Source organism: Gambusia affinis, linkage group LG05, assembly GCF_019740435.1.
Source record: "Gambusia affinis linkage group LG05, SWU_Gaff_1.0, whole genome shotgun sequence".
In the NCBI taxonomy this organism is placed as follows: Eukaryota; Metazoa; Chordata; class Actinopteri; order Cyprinodontiformes; family Poeciliidae; genus Gambusia; species Gambusia affinis.
Window position 1 is genome coordinate 4,382,433 of NC_057872.1, and position 19,096 is coordinate 4,401,528.

At 40.2% G+C, this 19,096-nt stretch overlaps 2 protein-coding genes across 7 annotated transcripts in view; both read right to left on the minus strand.

The window, feature by feature from the left end:
• Positions 1 to 1,754: 1,754 nt before the first annotated feature.
• Positions 1,755 to 9,030, minus strand: LOC122830727 (protein LYRIC-like). 6 transcript variants are annotated; one of them, XM_044116338.1, is made up of 13 exons: positions 8,374 to 9,030; positions 8,033 to 8,152; positions 7,648 to 7,729; positions 7,283 to 7,462; positions 6,995 to 7,045; positions 6,671 to 6,811; positions 5,410 to 5,454; positions 5,234 to 5,302; positions 4,981 to 5,123; positions 4,022 to 4,138; positions 3,794 to 3,910; positions 3,430 to 3,556; positions 1,755 to 2,713 (listed from the first exon to the last, which is right to left on the minus strand). In XM_044116338.1, the coding sequence occupies exons 1-13, from the start codon at positions 8,701 to 8,703 to the stop codon at positions 2,649 to 2,651; spliced, it is 1,587 nt and encodes a 528-aa protein (XP_043972273.1). In that variant the 5' UTR covers positions 8,704 to 9,030; the 3' UTR covers positions 1,755 to 2,648. The 6 variants fall into 6 exon arrangements, with proteins under 6 accessions (XP_043972273.1, XP_043972272.1, XP_043972275.1 ...); XM_044116337.1 differs by having other exon boundaries at positions 7,283 to 7,474; XM_044116340.1 differs by lacking the exon at positions 5,410 to 5,454 and having other exon boundaries at positions 8,374 to 9,025.
• Positions 9,031 to 9,671: 641 nt separating this feature from the next.
• The window catches only part of ubr5 (ubiquitin protein ligase E3 component n-recognin 5), a 47,816-nt gene continuing 38,391 nt past the window's right edge, over positions 9,672 to 19,096 (minus strand). Inside the window, exons 47-58 of the mRNA XM_044116336.1 lie at positions 17,085 to 17,457; positions 16,807 to 16,894; positions 15,662 to 15,806; positions 15,434 to 15,564; positions 14,629 to 14,689; positions 14,310 to 14,491; positions 14,135 to 14,219; positions 13,880 to 14,035; positions 12,244 to 12,357; positions 11,998 to 12,142; positions 11,802 to 11,887; positions 9,672 to 10,494 (exon numbers count right to left, since the gene is read on the minus strand). Coding sequence (XP_043972271.1) covers positions 10,282 to 10,494; positions 11,802 to 11,887; positions 11,998 to 12,142; positions 12,244 to 12,357; positions 13,880 to 14,035; positions 14,135 to 14,219; positions 14,310 to 14,491; positions 14,629 to 14,689; positions 15,434 to 15,564; positions 15,662 to 15,806; positions 16,807 to 16,894; positions 17,085 to 17,457 — 1,779 coding nt within the window. The 3' untranslated portion in view covers positions 9,672 to 10,281. The remainder of the gene's footprint in view (positions 10,495 to 11,801; positions 11,888 to 11,997; positions 12,143 to 12,243; positions 12,358 to 13,879; positions 14,036 to 14,134; positions 14,220 to 14,309; positions 14,492 to 14,628; positions 14,690 to 15,433; positions 15,565 to 15,661; positions 15,807 to 16,806; positions 16,895 to 17,084; positions 17,458 to 19,096) is intronic.

Consider the following 19,096-nt stretch of genomic DNA (forward strand, 5'->3'; position numbering starts at 1 on the left):
AGCTGAATTTCACATTGACGCAAAAATGTTTAAGATGTTCCTCGAAGAGGGATTCTTTGAAATTTTATAACAAACACGGTTTCAGTGTACTTTTCCTTCTTCAGGTGAAGGAAGGAATTATTTAGCTGGTATCAGTCGAATTGTAAACTTTACTCAGAAGCTGAAACTTCTTAAATTTAATTAGGAAAATTAACAGTCCATGACCTCAGGGACCTGAGGTCAAACGTCCATGTGAGAAAATATGATGTTTCTTCCCAAGTTCAAAATCCAACATGACTGACATCCATATAATTTAATGGTAACACTGTAATTGTATACTTTAGCAGGCAAGTGTAAATGGACCAGGGCCCCATATGAATTTTGTCTGCATTGGTTGATAATTAACTGGCCCTGGGATCAATTGACTTCTGTGGGGTGAACAAACAAAGCAACACAGGCCAACTTTTTTTTTCCTCAAGATGTTAACAAAGTTTTGTTTTTTTTCCTTTTCTTTCTTTTTTTTTTATCTTTTGAGGGGAAGGGTCTATTTTCTGGAGACCACAGCTACAACAGAAATTAGGTGAGTTTGTAGACCCCATTCACGTTTTGATCTAATTACTTCAGTCGAAATTATTTTGAAGAGTACTTCCGGTGAATCACCGGCTAATCTGAGCTCTCTTGATAGAACAACAAGGGCGCCCTCAGTCATGTTGACGATCAACACCCGAAAGGAGATGGACCCAAATCCGATTATGTAACGCGTGATTTCGAGAAAGTTACTGAGCGGATTAAACTCAGAACATGAATCTGGAAATGATGGGTCAATTCTTTACCCAGATCCGTTTATTTATGTTTTTCTTTACCGTTGAAGCTGTGTTAAAAGATAAAGCAGTCTAACATCGCTGTATAAGGCGTAATATTTCACATGGCAAATAATTGATAGAAGAGTAATAGAAAACCAACAGACGTGGCGGTCATCACATGCTGTTCGAACAGTTGATTCAATGTGATTGAATCGTTAAATGTCCAGAGTGACATCATTCATTCTGTGGGAAACCAGATTGCTCTTATGGAGGCAGGGGATGCAGCAGAAGATGTTTCTATAGAACGTTCCAGTCAGGAAATGTCAGTAAAAGGTTTGTTTGTTGATGCCATGTGGCAACCCAAGTATATACTGTTATATACTTGGGTTCATGGCTCAGATTGAATACACCAAAAAAACTTGAAAAAGTGATTGCCTTACACTGAAGAGGATTTGATCTAGATAATGTGCGTTTCAAGACAACCACAAAGTGAGCCGCGTGTTGGCTCCAGATCAGCGGGATTAATGTTATGAAGTAACTTTTTCACTCCCCAGACATTCAACCAACAGAGAACTAGATTACATCACATGTGGTAAAAACCAAGAAATGTAGATGAATTGTTAAATAGTACAGCTCTGGAATGGGATCCATCTCTGCAGGTGTCAGCCTTTGATATTTAGCAGTGTATATCAATGGAGTGAACTCCATACAATTCACTCATTTACTCATAGAACAAAGTGCTTACACAATAAATGAGTACAGGGATCCTCAGTATTATTCAGTTTAGAGTAAAAGTCAGGAGTTTTTCTGACTTATTTTTTTTCATGTTTTGATTTGAAACAGAACAAATTCATAAAAGCTATAGGGATTCAAAATTTAATCAAATTTAAGATTTACACTTACTTTAAATAAAAGTATATACTATATCAGTTTATCATAAGACTGTAAAAGTGGTATTAATTAGACCAAAGATAGAAAAACTGGCCTTTATTTAGTCTTTTTACATATGGCTTTAGCTTTTCTTTTATTACAAACAAGTTTTACAAAAAGATTCTGAGGACCGCTGAATCAAGCAGAGGTGAAAAACAAAACAAAACTAAGAGGCTGACAACAATGACATGTTTGCCGTCAGAGGCCCACACCCCCCGCAGAAAGACAGCAACCGGCCGTAAAAAAAAAAAAAAAAAAAAAAAAGACAGCAAGAGAACATTTTGTCGACACACGGCAGCAAAACGGACGAGACGAACAAGATGGACAGAGGTGGTGACATTTTTTTTGTTTTTTTTCAGAATCACAAGAAGAAAAAGCCAAGAACCGTAGAGCCGACGCGAGTCCCTTTTCTGTCCCTGACGAGGCTCATTTACATCACGACAGTTTACAGCTTGCAGAGCTTCCAACCGCTGGTCTGAAAGCACCGACATAAGAGCAGGTTTTTAAAAGAAGGCCAGTTCACCCCGTTCGTGAGAAACAGTTACTCTCCACACAGTGAGTGCCGCTCGTCAGCCGCCTCCACAGATTTCTAAACTTCATCAGTATTTTTTTCTACAAGTCTAAGGACTAAATTACAGCTCCTTCAGTTATTTGATTCAGTGGAATTAGAAGACATTATCAGAAAGATCAAATGCATACATAGAAATCAGCAACACCTCATCACATTAGATTGCACTGCTTTAAAATTTCAGTTTTCAAGGATCCACCAAGCTGGCACATGATGTGTATTAAAAAAAAAAGAAAGTTGTTTTCGGACACGTTTTTTTTTTGCCCCCTCCTGGTAAAGTTCGTCAACAGCGACCATCGTTCCAAATTCCTGTCAGAGTAGGTGTTGCATAAGCAGGATGTGAAGTCTCTCTTGCATACGGAGGCGTCTCATGTCTCTCTCCTTGCCTTCTTCTTCTTCGCAGGTTTGGGCACTTGGCTTTCTTCATTTATTTCTGTGGAAACGAGGCAAAGAACACCTTCAACGCACGAGGCAGAAAATTGAATCATGGAGAAATAGTCGTTTTGAAAAGTTGAAGCACTATAGAACTCTTGGATTACAAAAAAAAAAAAAAAAAAAAAAAAAAAAAAAAAAAAAAATTTCCGTGATTTTCTTTTAGTTTTGCAATCTTTTGGGAACAAGTCTGACTTTTCAGCATTTAAAATGGCCAAATTACCCCGACTCCCATAATGAGCTCAGCAGATGAGCGGTTCCGCCAGGTGTTTGCTAATTGCTGCTGGCTAGTCTGAAGGAGCTGAGTGGGGAGTTGTAAAGGAGGGCTGCTCTGTGAGGCACAGAGTTGGAAACTGCAGCTCTGAGGAGGAGCTGCATCTCAAACGCCAGGAGTTTGGCACAGGGGAATGGTTGCCATGGGAGATTAAAGTACTTATTGAAAATTTATGAAAGAAACACTCCAGATACGTTATAATGTAACGTAAAGCTAATTAAAAAAAAGTTGATTTATTGTGATACTGTACTCTTATTACTTGTCTTACAACTTTTCTTTTTTACTAAATAGAAAAATTAAGATAAATTTGATTTTTGGTTGTTTACTTTGATAATATTTACCGATTCATTAGCTTTTATTTAGAAAAAGGCCTGACTACACTGCGAGTATAAGCAAAACATGCCTGAACTTGAGAGGCATTGGACGGAGTGTGACGTTCTTACTTTGCTCTGTCGGAGCAGGAAGGTTGTTCTGCTTGGCAGCGGGCTCTCCATCAGTTGGCTTCTGTGGCACTTGTGTGACAGGGGGGTTCTGGGATATGGTGCCCTTCAGGGGTCGATCTCCTCTCGCCTGTTCAGAGAAGGGAAAGAAAAACTTTGACATTATGGTTGGGGTGGGAGGAAGCTGAAAAAAAATACAAATCTGTTCAGAATAAAGACGGACTAAAACAACACTCTGCCCGTGACGGTTACGGCATCTGATCTTATCTCAACCGTTTGTTGAACCCAGATGAGCTTATGAGGGAATGAGCCATTAACACAGCTTATCCGATCCCGTGTCACCTCCTGCCCCGGCGGCCCCACTGACCTCCACGGCGGCTGCCTTAACAGGCTGGACGGCAGCAGCGTTCTCCTGAACAGGTGGCGGCTTCTTCACCGAAACGGCAGGTGCTGGTGCCGCTTCCTTCGCCGGCTCGTCCAGCACCTACACAGGACGTGGGACAGAGGAGGAAATTCAATTAAACAAGTTCAATGATACCGTCTGATTGATTCCACAACCAAAATGACTTTAGAGCCGTCTGGGTTTTTTCTTTACCTGGCCAGGTGTTCCTCCCTCCTCGGAAGTCTTCTTCTTCTTCTTTTTCTTCTTTTTAGTTTTGGCCGCTCCATCAGTAGTGGCATCACCTTTGTCCTTATCATCTTCATCATCCTCCTTTAAACAAACAAAAAAAAAGTCTAACAACCAAACAAGCAGAAAAAAAACCAGCGCCTCGTGAAGGTACTTGGAACTTCTTCTTCTAAGTCGTAGGTTGCATCAATTTAGCTTCTTCTTCAAGACGTTAGAATACGAGTTACTTTGGAACTCAAAACTGCGATGAATTATATTTGGAAATGCTCCAATTACTTTGGCAACTTTTAGACCCTACCATATATTAAGATGTTAAAAAACACACATGTGGATGGAGATGGTTTTTGTGAATCAAATGTCCAGGCTATTTTTTATTTTTTGGGTTTTGTTTCCTTTTGACAACTTTTTGAACCTCTATGATCAGATGAAGTTAACTTTTGTACACTTTCAAGTTGTCAAGAAATTACCACTTATTATTTTGTCCATATCTTTGCAAGAAATAACATTTTTAAAGAATCAAGTCGGAAGAGAGTTCAGGAATAAACCACCGATTTCCTGGACCTTGTTATCTAGTTGTGTTGACAGTAGCAAAGCAATACATTCCTTTCTCTTTTATATGTCAAGAGTACATGTAAGATTTAGCATGTTATGTTGACAACTTGGCAGCTAAAACCAATGGTAGTCATCGTAGGTGAGTAGTTTTTGTTGCCCTCCAGCAGGAAGCTGGCTGGTTGGGTCTTGGGTTCCTGGCGTCACACTGCAACGTGTCTATATTGGGGGGGTTTTTTCTAAATAAAATCTCTTCATGTACAATGAAGCTTATATATTATAATGTAGCAAAATATGGAAAGGTAGACCAATCATTTAGTTGTTCATAGATTCCATCTAACTTCTATCAAGTTAATAAGGATGGTGTGTGGACTCACAGCCGCTGCGATCAGAGCGGCCTTGGCTGCCTCAGGGAGGGGCGGCTCCTGAGGCTCGGCCGGATCAGCGGTGGGGTCCTCGTAGTTCCCCCAGGCTTCAGATGGAGCGTTCCAGTCAGAGCTGGGGTCGGCTGAACCTCCATCTGAAAAACACACATATTGACAAGCTGGATCTTGACCACCATGGTACGTTCCTTCAACAGAGAGGAAAAAAAAGCAAAGGAAAGAAAAAATAAATAAAAACATAGCGTACTGAGTCCAGACCACTCATCGTCCACTCTGGGCTGACTGAGCCAGGTCAGGTCGCTCACAGGTTGGGCCTCTACAAAACACAACCAGCTCATCAAATAAACAGAGGAGGAAAATTATACCTTGGAAGACTGCGCCATCTAGTGGCGAGTCACTTTACAAAATGAGCAGCAAACTTACGAGGAACTCCCAGACCGGTTAGAGACACTGGCACAGCCCATGATTCTGAAACCCACACACACACACACACACACACGTTTCACACACACACACACACACGCACACACACACCCACACGCAGTGACAGTGCAGCTCAATTCAGTTACTAAATGACTGAAACTCGACCAAGAAATCTGCTTGGCTACATTTGTATTTTCCAGTGGGTCAGGGATAAACTCTACAGACAAATATTAAAGGATCTTGGGCTCAAAGGGGTCTTCCAAATGGACAACGACCCAAAGCATACAGCAAAAAAAAAGATTACAAAGTGTCTTAAGCACAACAAAGTCCATGTTTTTATTAGGGCTGAAACGATTCCTCGAACCTCGATTATTAAAATTCCTCGAGGAAAATGTATCTGCCTCGAAGCTTCTTTAATTTATGTTTTATGTCGTAGTGCACCGTGTTCCACCCGGATCATTATTTGTGGGGGCAGCACTCTCACTTCCGCCTACGAGTTGTTGTGAAGTGCTAGCAGGATGGTGGTGAATTGTGCGGCGTTTTGTGAGGGTTTGGGGACAAATAAGGATCGTTGAATTTTGCAGTGCGATGGTTGGAGTGAGTATAAGAGATTTTCTGCTGTCGGAATGATAGGAATACGAGAGAGAGAGACCCGATTCCTCGATTAATCGTAAAAATATTCTATAAAGTACTCTATGACTAAACTATTCTCTTACAACAGCCCTCATTTTTCATACATATCCAACACAAAGTCCTGATCCCAGTTTTATGGAGAAGTTGTTGGTAGATGTGAACAGGTGTGTGAAAGCAAAATGGACTCGGGTCAACCTGTTCTGTCAGGAGAAATGGACCAGAACTCCAGAAAACTACTGAGGAAGGAAACCCAAAAAGTCATACTGTTTGTAAACCTTCGATTTTGAACACACTAATAAATAAATTGCTACCATCTCTTGTTCTCGCAAAACAAGAGAAGCTTGTTCTGATTAGGTCTCTTGATTTGGTTGAATTTTATCGAGGAGGATAAGATCAAAGACAACATGACTGTGGAACGTTTTATACACGTTTAAAACAAGTAACATTTTATGCTAGATTTCTACAGGGAATTCTCCTCAAAATCTATTTTGTTTTGTGTTTGTAGCGCGAAAACATGGAAAAGTAATATCTAAAAATGTCTAACAATTAATATCTCTCCGACACAATGTCATACCAAGTAAAAAAAAAAACAAACAAAAAAAAAACAAAAAAAAAAAAACATGTTTACCATCTGAACCTGCTCTCCAAAGTGAAGCCGTTTGCCTCTGGGTCGTCCAGGAGCTCGTCTTTGGAGCAGCGCTCTGTGGTGCGACCTTGACTGCCACATCAGCGGTGGCAGCGGCCGCCTCCGGCACCACGCTGCTGTTAGCTAACAGGAAAGTATAAAAATGAAAATAAATAAAAAATAAAATGAAATAATAAAATAAAAAACAAATAAGACTTCAGATTTCAAGGACTTATACCTATGCCCCTATCTAAAGCTGCTGTGGCAAAAAGGTTGAGAGGCTGAATCAATAAATCGTCAAAGTGAGACGCTTGTGCTGGTAATTACCTTGAGAAACAGCAGCTTCGGCCTTCTCTGCCTTCGCTTTGGCCGATTCTCCTGGGAACAGGAAAAGGTCAACAAAGGTCACGAGCGCCATCCACGCGAGGCTGTTTTCAAAGGGTAAACGCACTCAGGGAACGCTCACAGAAGATTTAATTCCCAGTGGTAATCATATTTTTAGAACGCCTCATCAACAGGAGACCAACCAGGGAGAGGCGAAAACAAAAAAACACACACTGCGCCGCGGGAAACCTTCACGTCTCATCTGAAACCCGAGATAACAACAAATGTAACCTTTTTTCTTCTTCTGGCTGGCGGGAGGCGCAGGTGGCGCCGCGGGGGCTCCAGGCTGCTCCGGTGGAGCGTTCACAGGTGTGTCTCCTCCTCCAGGACTGGCGGAGCCATCGCTCGAGCTCTTATCTTTCTTGCGCTGCTCACGTTTCTCCTTGTTGCTGACCTTGGTCTCCCATGTGCCTGAAACGCACACTTCACAGAGTTAAAGGACCCATTATGGTTCAGAAAGAACGTGCAGCTGCAGTTACGCATGAAAAGTGCTGACACATTTAAATTTAATGCAAGACATTAAAAAAAATTTACTCATGTAATACAGATTTACATCCATTTACCCCTGATTAAACAATTATTTTTTATAATATCACCTTCTTCTGGTTCTTTGCCATCCCCAGTTGCTGCCTTAGTCTCCTTCACAGCGGGTTTGGCCTTCCTTTTGGACTTCTTTGTCTGTAAATATGCAATATGAATAGGGTTAAAATGTACAATTTATTACACAGGAACAAGAAAAAGGAAAAACATGAATAACACAGTGACAACGGGGGAAAAAATCCCTCAAATTCATAAGAACTGTCCTAAATCAGCTAATGTACTGAACCTCATATTTCAATCTATGGACTTTCACAATGTGGAATGGACTTTCCTGTACTGTGTTTATATCAATGTACCAAAAACTGCGAAGCTTTTCTAAGTAAGTTGCGATATTTGACGCAGATGTAATCGGGAAAAGAAATGTTTCCCATTCAGAATTACCTCTGCAACCTTGTCGGTCTTGACTTGCGGTGGGGGAGGCTGGTGATGTGGCACTCTCTCCTCACACGCTATGGCTCCTTCCTGTGCTTCAGCAACAGCTCTCCCATTCGGCTGAGCTTTCTAAGAATATATAGAAGAAGAATAAAGAACACCATAAAGTCTCTTAACAGTCAAACCAACATTGAGTTGAAAATAAGAGCTTCAAATAGAGCCAACTCCCTCTTGAGCCAGTGGCTAGCTAGGTTAGCCGTCACGTTTGCTGCAACTGTCACAGTGGCCGTTAGCCTGTCAACTAGCCCAGCAAACGGCGCGGCTCAACAGCCCCGTTTTCATTCACCCACCTTCTCTGCCTTCTTCTTCTTTTTCTTCGGTTCCTCCGTTTTCACGGGCTTACTGGCTCCTCGTTTTCCCTCGACCTCATCGTCCACAGGACTTGCCGCGGGTCGCTTCCTGAAGATAGTCCGACAGACTGAGGCCCACAGGGCGACCATCAGCAGTAGCCCGCTGCATGCCGCAAGGAGGATTATCCATGGCGGAATAAACTCCGGCTTCAATCCCACGTCCACGCCGAATTCGGAGCGGAGCCACTCCAGGCCTTTGGTCAACAATTCATTCAGACGGCTTGTAAGTAGCCTGAGCTGCTGAGAGGCCGCGTCCTGCCACTGCTCCATCCCTCTTTATTTCAGACAACAGATTGATTATTCACGCTGCGCTCACCGCTACTCGCGGAGCTAGCAAGCCACGCTAGCTAAAAATAACGGAACAACTCCGACATGATGAAACAATGAAATCATCAGCCAGCAGCATCGGCCAAGATGGGGACACTGCTGACTCACAGGACCTTGATCGCGCTGCCGAGAGAGAGTATATCAGCTAACTGGCCAGTGAGCCAACGGTTATCATTATTAGCTTATGTGCCCTTAATTTGAGCAGCACAATATCTAACGTGACCGCGCGAACAGCAAGTTCACCTCATATGGCTCCGTTATGACTGGAGAAATGCTGCGTTCAAGGCGGTAGGAAAATCAATATTCCAAGCTGTACATCGTATAAACGAGTCGTATTAGTGTAGTAGGATAAAAAAAAAAAAAAAGATTTAATACATTTTAGATGGTCCTCAAAAAAAAAAAAAAAAAATTTAAATGACAAAATATTCGAAATATTTTGTCGGGAAAACAGTTGCATGAGAGACTAGTCCTAGATTCCTCAGCCCAATAATTTTGTACAAAAATAGCCACACAAAATATGCCGTTCTGTTTTCACAGCTTTTACTTTTAAATTAAGTTTGTCACCCAAAGACATTAATATAATCACATACTTGATTCAAAACCAAAAAAACCCAAATCTACAGCAGCTGTTAAATGGGGTGGTGCAAGGACCTGATTAGTTGAGGCACAGTTTACAAAAACAATAGTTGAAGATCTTTTTATATATTTATTAAGATAATTGCTATATTATTTTCCTTCAGTGATGTTCAATGTTGTTGTGACAGAGAAAACATACTAATCTATTATAATTTTAAAAAAAATCAAGCCAAAGAACAAGCTGAAGGCTTACAATTTCGAACAGTCACAATGTGAACAAGCCAAAAAGTGCAAAGGAACCTTCTAAACAAAAGAAGCAAAACACCATACACAACTTATTTACATCCAAGTTTATTTTGAAATTCCCTACTCCCCCTGTACAAGAAAAAAAAAAAAAAAAAAAACTTTCCACAAAGGCAGCAGTGATCTGTCAGAGATAGTACTTTCATAGGGAAGGAAACAAAATTGTAACCACAGTGTCTTTTTCTGTCCTGTTCATATGTCTACTGCTGTCATCTTTGGCTAGGAGTTTCGGCTGACAGCTTCCTGGCAAACCCAGTTCCTGGGAAGCAAAAGGTTTAAGCCAATAGAATAGAGCGGTGGGCTTTACATTTTACAGTGCCAATGCAGGAATGTTATGGACCTCTTCATTACCACAAAAAATTATATATATATCTATCTATATATATGTATATATATATATAGATAGATAGATAGATATAGATATATCTATCTATATATATAAAAAATTAAAATATGCGGTTTGTGTTCAGAACACAAACAAATATTAACTAATGGGGAGACAGAGACCATATGTTGAATTTAATAAAACTGGACAAAAAAAAAAAAAAAAAAAAAAATGAATCTACAAAAATGGAACTAGGTAAATATTACACAACAACCTTATTTCCTCTTTTTTTTTAATTCCAGCTTTCAGTCGAACCTCTACACAAAACCAAAATTCTTGGTTTTAATTGCTAGCAGGAGTTTTTGTTTAAGGATCTGTTTAGAAGAATATAGTGGCACGTAGAGACGTGAGATGCAGGTGTTGGCTGTGGGGAGGTGCTGGTCGTCTGGAGGCCGGATGGTAATGGAGGGCATTGGCTGGAAGCCCTCCTCGCTGGCTGGCAGAGAGGGGCTGGACGTCCAGAAGTACACCTGATGACCAAACCAATGCGTTATTAAAGGTGCAGTGTGTATATTTTATGTTGGTTTTTTTTTTTGTTACATATTTGTCACCGTCTTGTGACAGTGTAATATGAGACGCATAATCTGGAAACATTGAGCTTCCCTGCCTTACATGGACCTGCCATCATCTGCAGAAATTCACTCCTCAGAAAGAAACAACCAATCAGAGCTAGGAGGAGGGGCTTAGAGCTGTCAATCACCCTCGTGTACCTTACTCTGTGCTGGTTCACCACAAAAGAAGCCTGCCACAGATGCTAAGGCTAGCCAGCAAGGCCATCGTTGACAGGCGATAAACAGTTTTTCTGTAATGGTAAGCCGTTTCTCTGCCATTAGTGCTTTCACAAGGTTGATTGACAGCGCCAAGACCCTCCTCCTGGCTTTGATTGGTTGTTTTGACCAGGAGAGATGCATTTTTTCAGGCCCTAACAGTAGCATAGATGAGGTAGAGGAGCTCTTCTTCCATCTTTTCACAGATTATCTGTCTCATATTTTACTGTCATGACATGGTGACATTAAATCGGTAAAAAAAATGTGATTTCGTATAAATCACATAGAGCAGCTTTAACTCAAATGGGTTTTATTTGACTGTAGATTGTAATTTAGCTTAATTCCACGTGGATTTGGTCCATGGTTGTGAAATCGAAACGCGCGTCCAGTATAGCAGGAATTATTGACCAGTTTGAATTAGGTTCGTTTGATTTGTTTGTCAGCTCCACAAAACAAATTATAATGCGGTTCTTGGAAACAGTGGTTCCATAACGAAGTAGTTCAATCATTCATAGGAAAGTTCAAAAGATTAAAGCCTTAAATTTGGCAAGAAAAATGCACACACATTTTTTAACTGCCAAGTATTAATTCTCCATTTTCTGTAGATTGATAACAAATGTGATGCTTTTTTTTTCAGCTTATTTGCTTGTATTAAAAAAAAGCCTATTTGCATACTACCACTATTTTATTCTACAAAAAAAACTTTATTCAGGCTGTTTTAAGCACATGCTGCTAATAAATGAGGTTCACAAAGATTGAACGCTGGTTTTGCAGTGCATCACAAAGCTTACTTTTGATGCAGAAACAACATTTAAGGAAATTCACTCATGTTTACTGAACTCTTGATCTTAGATTATTTTATTAGATTTTTAAAAAGCAATTGTTATTTTAGAAAGGATTTTAAAATGAGAAGAAAACTTTATATTTCTGAAAAAAAAGTAAATCTCCCATTAAATCAATTTATAATCATTAATTCAAGGTTAATTTAAGGAAAAATAAGAAGAACTTACCAAATCTTGCCTCTCAGTCATACTCATCTTTTCTACTATGGACCAAAACCATCGCTTAAACTGGAGTAGTTTATCTGCATTTTCCCCTGCAAGACCAACAAGTGTTTTTGCTTAATACACTGTGGCAGAAACATTAAGAAGGAAACCATAATCAGAGTGGAACCAGGTTCAACGTAGACTGCGGAGAGTGAGAGACCTGATTCATCGTTGAACGAAGTGAAGCTGATGAGCATCTGAACGTTGACTTCTCCACAGCCGTTAACCAGCAGCCGGAAGTCTTCAGCCGTCAAATCCTCCAGGGCGTTTTTAGGAAGAACGTCCAGCAAACCTTTCCTCATCGCCTTTCAAAGAAACAAAGGGAAACGATTTTGGTGAATCCCACCACATTTGCCCGCAAAATAAACCCCACCGGTCTCAAAGGCGACATCAGTGTTGGACTCACGTGGAGCGGCTGCTCGGCCACCACCAGCATCCTGTGCTCTGCGTACTTCCTCACGTACTCGTAAACGTTGTGTGGAGTTACCGGCATGTTGACCCCGCCCGACAGCAGCTCAACCTACACAATAAACAAAATGACTAAATCAACAATCTCAGATGCGTTTTTACTGAGACAACTGGTTTCAGGCAGGTTCAGTTAGTCTTTACTGATGTCTTAATTAAATCATTATTTAATTCGGTTTATGCAGTTCAAACTCAGAATTTATTTCTTACTTTAGTTTTTGTCTTTGATCCCTTTTTTTAATGGAGACTTTTACTGTTTTCATCTTTATAGCGTTTAATGTTATCGTCACTGAGTTTATCTTGTAGCGCAAGTGTTCTCATCATTTTTGAAACTTTCAAGATTTCTTTTCCACATTGTACGAGTTTAGCTCAATACATTTTCAAATATACACTGAGAAAATAGTTTCAACAAAATTTCCTGAGAGATTCCTAACACTATAGATTCAAACAAAAATTCATTTTAAATTCTTCTTTTATTATTATTTTACTATCATTTTAAAATGAAATTGGCAGTGTGAGACATTTACTTTTTGTTCCACTATTTCCCACAAATCACTAAACCACTAAATGCTGAAGTCTCACTGGATTCAGGAGCAAAATGACCAAATGTTTAGTTTTAAACTTAGTAAAACCAACAATCATGTTTCAAACGTCAGTTATATTTAAGAAGTTTGTGCATCTTTGGAGTCTTTACCCTAGTTTATAACAAAAATAGTTGTTTGCTTGCTTTGCGTTTACACCAAGTTGGTTTAAGGACTATGAATCTAGATTTGAACCCAAATCTGAAGTGAGGCAATCTACATGCCAATGGTCCCTATTGTTTTTGTAAGAGCGTTTATCTGGAGTCTCAGTCATAACATCAAAAATTAAAGGGTGCCACTTTATAGCACAATCAAGTAAATATGTTGACCTCCATTGTTATCAATATGCTATGAATTTAAAACATGACTTAAAAGAAAATTTACTTTGTAAGTTAACGCCCTGAAATTGGGTCTCTGTCTCTATAAAAATAATCCTGTTCTTTCTGAAACTCCGCCTTCAGGGAGTCTTTACAACATGGCTCCTCTAATAACCCTATAACATTTTTACCAGGATTTCACTGAGAAGTAGCTCCTATAATGAGCTCAGCTGATTTGCAGTTCGACCAGGTGTTTGCTAATTGCTACTGGCTAGTCTGAAGGAGCCGAGTGGCAGAGTGCAGGGGAGGGCTGCTCTAGTGAGGTGGAAGCTTAGAAACTGCAGCTCTGAGCTGCACCTCGGAGGCCCAACCAGTTTTGCACAACTGAATGGTTGCCATGGGAGATTAAAGGCTTTCTCAAACATGGATGAAAGAATCAAGGCAACTCTCCAGATATGTCTTTGCTGAGGAAATGGATTTATAATATTATGTAAAGCTAAAAAGAATGTTGATTTTACATAATATTGCCCCTTTAAAATTGTTCAACAAGTCAAAGATAAAGGTCAATGTTCTTCAAGTTTTAAGTACTTAAAAAAAAAAAAAAACTTCTGAAACTATGACTACTAGCTGCTCCCTTAGTCTGGTTGTATATTGAAACGACATCAACAGAGGCTGGTACCTGTCCCGCCCCTTCCTCCTTGCAGAGGTCAATAGCGAAGGCCAGATCCATGGCAGCAAACACAGCGTCTGCTTCTCCCGCCTGCGAATGGCGGATCAGCTGCCGTAAGCTCTCGTACATGACCGGGTCAAAGAACGCAAAGTCATGCCAATTCACCTGCCGTGACAGATCACACATATGTTCGTTATTTCATTCAGAAGGAGAAACAGATGTGTAGCAGCTGCAAACAGATAAGCACAGCAAAAAGCTTTCTACCTTTCTACCGAGCAACACTTTGATCACGTGTCTGTTCAGCGTGATTGGACAGAGTTCATTCTGCAGCAAGCAGAGCCCCAATATTCTGGAGGGAAATAAAAGTCACGGATTATAACAGGTGCAACACTTTCACCTGACCTACAACGTCATGGGATTCAGTTCCTTTCTCATTTACCTGCCAATGTTCCTGAAGCAGTTGAGTCTGGCCTCTGTGTTTTTGCCCGGCCGGGGGGAGTAAAAGCCCCGCTTGCCGGGCTGGTAGAATAGGGGGGCGTTGTCGTCGCCATCGTCCGGATCGTCCAGTTCCATGTCGACGACGCTGCGCGTTGATCCGTGGCGCTTCCGGTTATCCTGCTGCTATAACAGTAAGGAAATGCCTTGTTAATTTTGAAATCCCAGATAAATCACACTTTTATTTATTTCTCTTTTACAAGTGATGGTGAAAAGGAGGGAAGGCTAAAAAAAAGAAACAAATGAGGCAAAAAATGGGTTACCTGTGCTTTTTCAGAGGCTTCAGGGAGGCCCAGGTCCAGGATGCTGTCAGCACCATTTTCCCTAAACGAGAAGAGTTTGATGTTGGTTAAATAATAAAAGTCAATATAGAGAACATCTACATGGAAGAGACACTGCTGTGATTTCTACAGGGTTCCATCAGCTGTCCTTCAGTAAAATTCAAGCATTTTCCAGTTAAGTTTTCAAACCTTTCCACACTTTGGAGATGAAAACAATAAGTGAACAAAACAACAACAACAAAAAAAGACTTTAATTTTACTATTATATGTCTGGCTTGGATTATTACTGTTAATATTTTTTGGTGGTAGTATTCAACATTCAACAGCTGGGAAATTTTAAACTAAAATAGCAAAATTTCAAGTTTTGAAACTTGGAGCCATTAGCAATAATAAATATTCGAGAATAAAAGCAACAAATGTTCTCAGTAAATTTTCGGACGTTTAGCAAATAACAGAAATAATTTAGGTGATTTTATCTGACATAAAACAAGAGAAGTTTGGTCTGATTTAACTTGAGATAAAAACAAAAATGTCTGTATTTCCATTATTTGTATGAAAATATCTAGTATAACTATACATAGTACTTTCCAAGTGTAGGCTTCTAAACAAACATTAACTTGCACTTTATTACAAAACTGCGCAGTTTGAATATCAAGCACTTTCAAATGAAGCACTTTCCAAATCTTAAGACACGTAGTTATGAATTGAAGCATTTTCAAGGATTTCAAGCACCAGTACGAATCCTGTCTTCACTACACGCCTGCTCCGCGGGGTGAGGTGGATTTACCTTCCATGTGCAATCAGAAGCTCCATGGCTTCCTCCACTCGGGCCCTCAGGGAATCCTCGCTGGCCAGCAGCAGCAGCAGCTGAGCAGGAGAAAGCTCCAGCAGCATGCCGGTGATTTTACTGGCAAACGCCTGCAGAGGAAAACGCACTAAATTACATCCAATCACCGAGAAATAATGTAAAACTCTAAAATCCCTCCAAGATTTAACTAAACTGATGGATTATTACTGGTTGCATTGCGTGAACTCGAGGGTATAGCCGTTCACCAAGCGCCTGTCTGTGTGCAGGCAGGGGGTCAGGCTCGTCGCTGGGGTTTCCCTCTGAAGAAGGCCTGAACGGCCGGGTGTCTATCGACAGCTGCCTTCTGGAGTCCCTACGGACCAAAACAACGTCAGAACCACAGAAGCACCGATCTGATATTAATATCTGTAAAAAAAATAAATAAATAAAAAATCTAGAATTGACAACAGTGACAATGGACCAGAACCATAAGGGCAGATCTATTCACTCTAATTCTATGATTTGAACTCAGTGATATCATGCTTTATTATTTATTTTACATTATATTTAGAATTTGTAGAATTCCTATTGGCACTTTGTGAACCATTTGAAAGAAGGTTTGTTGTGGTTTATTTTTACATGTTTGACTAAGATAGTCAACCTAATATATCCCTTGGCTGTATTTGCAGCTTGGCGACTTGTGAAATTAATCATGTTCTTTATGGTTTGCTCTTAAAGCAGGAATATATCATTTCATAAAAAAATGTTTTGTACATATTTGTTAAAACCATCACTCACTTCTCCCAGAGCCAACTACAGAAATACGTCGCTCGGTCAGAAACGATCAGTCAGGAGGAGGGTCTTGGTGCTGTCAATCATTCTCTTGTATGCGTTGCTCACACCCTTCACCCTTTATTCTCTGCTACACTACAGGTAGTTTCCCACAGCAGAGTTTTCCATGAATGCTACGTTAGTTAGCATGGCCACCAATGACAGTGGATAAAGAGTTTTCCTGTAACAGTATGTTGTTTTTCCACTATTAGCACATTTAGCAGGATATACAAGGTTGACAGAGAGCACCAAGATCAGCCTCCTGGCTCTGATTGGTTGTTTTTGCTCAGTAGCAGTGGGTTTCCTTAGATTGTAATAGCAGCACCGGGTGGACATGGAGTTTGATCTTTTCACAGATTATCTTTCTCATATTATGCTGTTACCACATGTGAAAAAAAACTGGTTTTTATAAAAGTTAGATACTGCAGCTTTAAACAGAAATCCAGATCAGATGGTCACTAAAACTGGAGATTAGATATGAGAAAAAATTTGTACTGGTACGGTTCCATATCTTTCCCCACCCCCAGCTGATCAGAGCTGACCTGTCTCGGTCTCTCCGAGATCCCGCTCGAAGCCCTCCACTTCTCCGTTCTCTCTCCCGATCTCTGTTTCTCAACCTTTGCATCAGATCTGGAAGGTTAAAAAAAACAAAGCAGACAGAAAAGAAAAATAAAATAAAATTTTAGTAGGGGGGAAGAGGGGCAGTTTTGTCCAAAAATACATTTGCAACAGCAAAATGAAATATTTTCAGCATGACTTAAGCATAATTTATGGCAGGATAAAATGTCGTAATATGCAATAGTTTCTATGTTTGGCATACTTGAATTGTAATCGTGATGACACGTACTGCTGGCCTGCATGCCCTTGCTGACACTCTGAACGCAGTCCAGGTTGGGCAGCTTGTCGTTGGAGAGCAGCGCCAGCGCGATGGCCGTGTAGAAGCTGCGAGCCACGCCGCTGCCCTCCCCGGGCTCGTCCTTGAACGTGACCTTGACCCGGTGCACGGCCATGGGCGTGGTGGTGCACCGCCTGCCGAAGTGGCCGTTGAGTTGGCGCATGGTCTGCTGTATCAGCTGGTCCCGGTCGCGGTCCACCTCCAGCGCCAGGTCTCGAGACTGGAGGTTCCTCAGCTTCTCCATCTCTCGCCGGAACTTGGACTCCTTCACCTCGAATCCTCCCAGCTCCGTCAGGATCTGGGGAAACGAGACAACAGGATGGTAAACTCAAGCTCCAACGTAAGAAATGCTTCGATGAGTACAGGTTGCATAAGCATGCTTTTATTGATCATCTTATATAAAGTATAAGATGATCAATATATAAAGTATAAGATGATCAATAAGTCACTGAGCTTCTAGGAATGAAATAAATATTAAATACACTGATACAATCCAAACACATCATGTTGAGGAGAATGACTTTTCTGCTCAAGTTAAATGCAAACGCAATATGCAAAAAAAAAGCAAAAAGAAATTCTCTAAAATTGTTTTCTAGACTTTAGCAAATATAGATAATTTTGGTCATTCTAACCAACCTAAAACAAGAGAAATTTGGTCTGATTTAAACTCAGATGGTGTGAAAAAAATATGTATCTGCCTTTTTATTAAGAGTATGGAAAACATTTGGTTTCAACTATAAATATTAGGGCTGTGTATTGTTAGGAACCTCACGATTCGATTCGATTTCGATTATTGCTGTTGCGATTCGATTCGATATTGATTTAAAGTTGTGAAGACACAAATGATTAGTTGACATTTTAAAAATATTTATTTTCATACAATTTTCTGTAACATCATATTTCTGAGCAAAGAAACAAACTTCTTTCTGCAATGTGCTTAAAGAAAAAAACAATAAAAAATACAGTGCATGTAAAATAAAATTAGGCATAGCTTATCTCAAAGTCTAATATAAATAAAAATTAATTTCAATAACATCTGTGCATATTAGTGCAGATTTAAAAACAAATCATAGGGTTGTATTCAACTGAGTTGCACTGAAAACGTTTAGTGCTTGTAAACATTCTTAGCTTTTGAACATGTAGTGATTAACCTCTAATTTTTGAACATATCTTGAACTGAACTATAGTACTGTAGCCAGAAATGAAGAACTGTACTGTAGCAGTACAGTTCTTCATTTCTGGTTACAGACTAAGTGGGCACGTGGAGATTCTTGTTCAGAAAAAGCAGCTGATCCACACTGATCATCATCGTGGTTCGAGTATCTTTAGCATATTCTTAAAACCCTTGTTTTCAACAACACTGTACGGTCGTAGGTCCTTGCAAATAAACACGGCTACAGATTTTGTGATTTTTTGTACGCGGGCAGAGCTTGGCGGAAGTTTAGAGATTAATGATTTGTCGATTTGTGTCTGTTTGGAGTCAACAGATTGTGCTTCGGGTTTTTGTAGCGAATCTGCGCAGTATCTGGTTAAGTGGTTGCGCAGGTTTGTCGTGTTACTGCAGTACTTTAATTCTCTCTGGCACAGCTTACATACCACCTTGCTTTTGTCGACTTCTTGAGTTCCAGATTTAGACGGGAAAGCAAAATGAGCCCAAACATCTGACTTAAAAGTTGTCGGAGTTAGCTTTCTACAGCTGCTCTCCATGACTGTTGTTATGTGCTCAGGTACTCAGCACAGTAACCAAAGTCGCAGCGCCCCCAACGTGTCAGGAAGTTAATCGATTCTGAGGAGCCCCCTAATCAATTATGAATTTTGCGTGAAATTATTGCGATGCATCGATTCTTCAATTATTTTACCCACCCCTAATAAATGTACACTTTTAATGAAACATTACATTGCATTTTATTGCAGTTTGAATATCAAGCACTTCACGC

Coding starts and splice junctions, on each gene's coding strand:
- LOC122830727 (XM_044116337.1), bottom strand. CDS start 8,703: ATGGAGCAGTGGCAGGACGCGGCCTCTCAGCAGCTCAGGCTACTTACA. Junction 5,303..5,409: donor AACCGGTCTGGGAGTTCCTC/GTAAGTTTGCTG, acceptor TGTGTTTTGTAG/AGGCCCAACCTGTGAGCGAC. Junction 3,911..4,021: donor AGGGAGGAACACCTGGCCAG/GTAAAGAAAAAA, acceptor CGTCCTGTGTAG/GTGCTGGACGAGCCGGCGAA.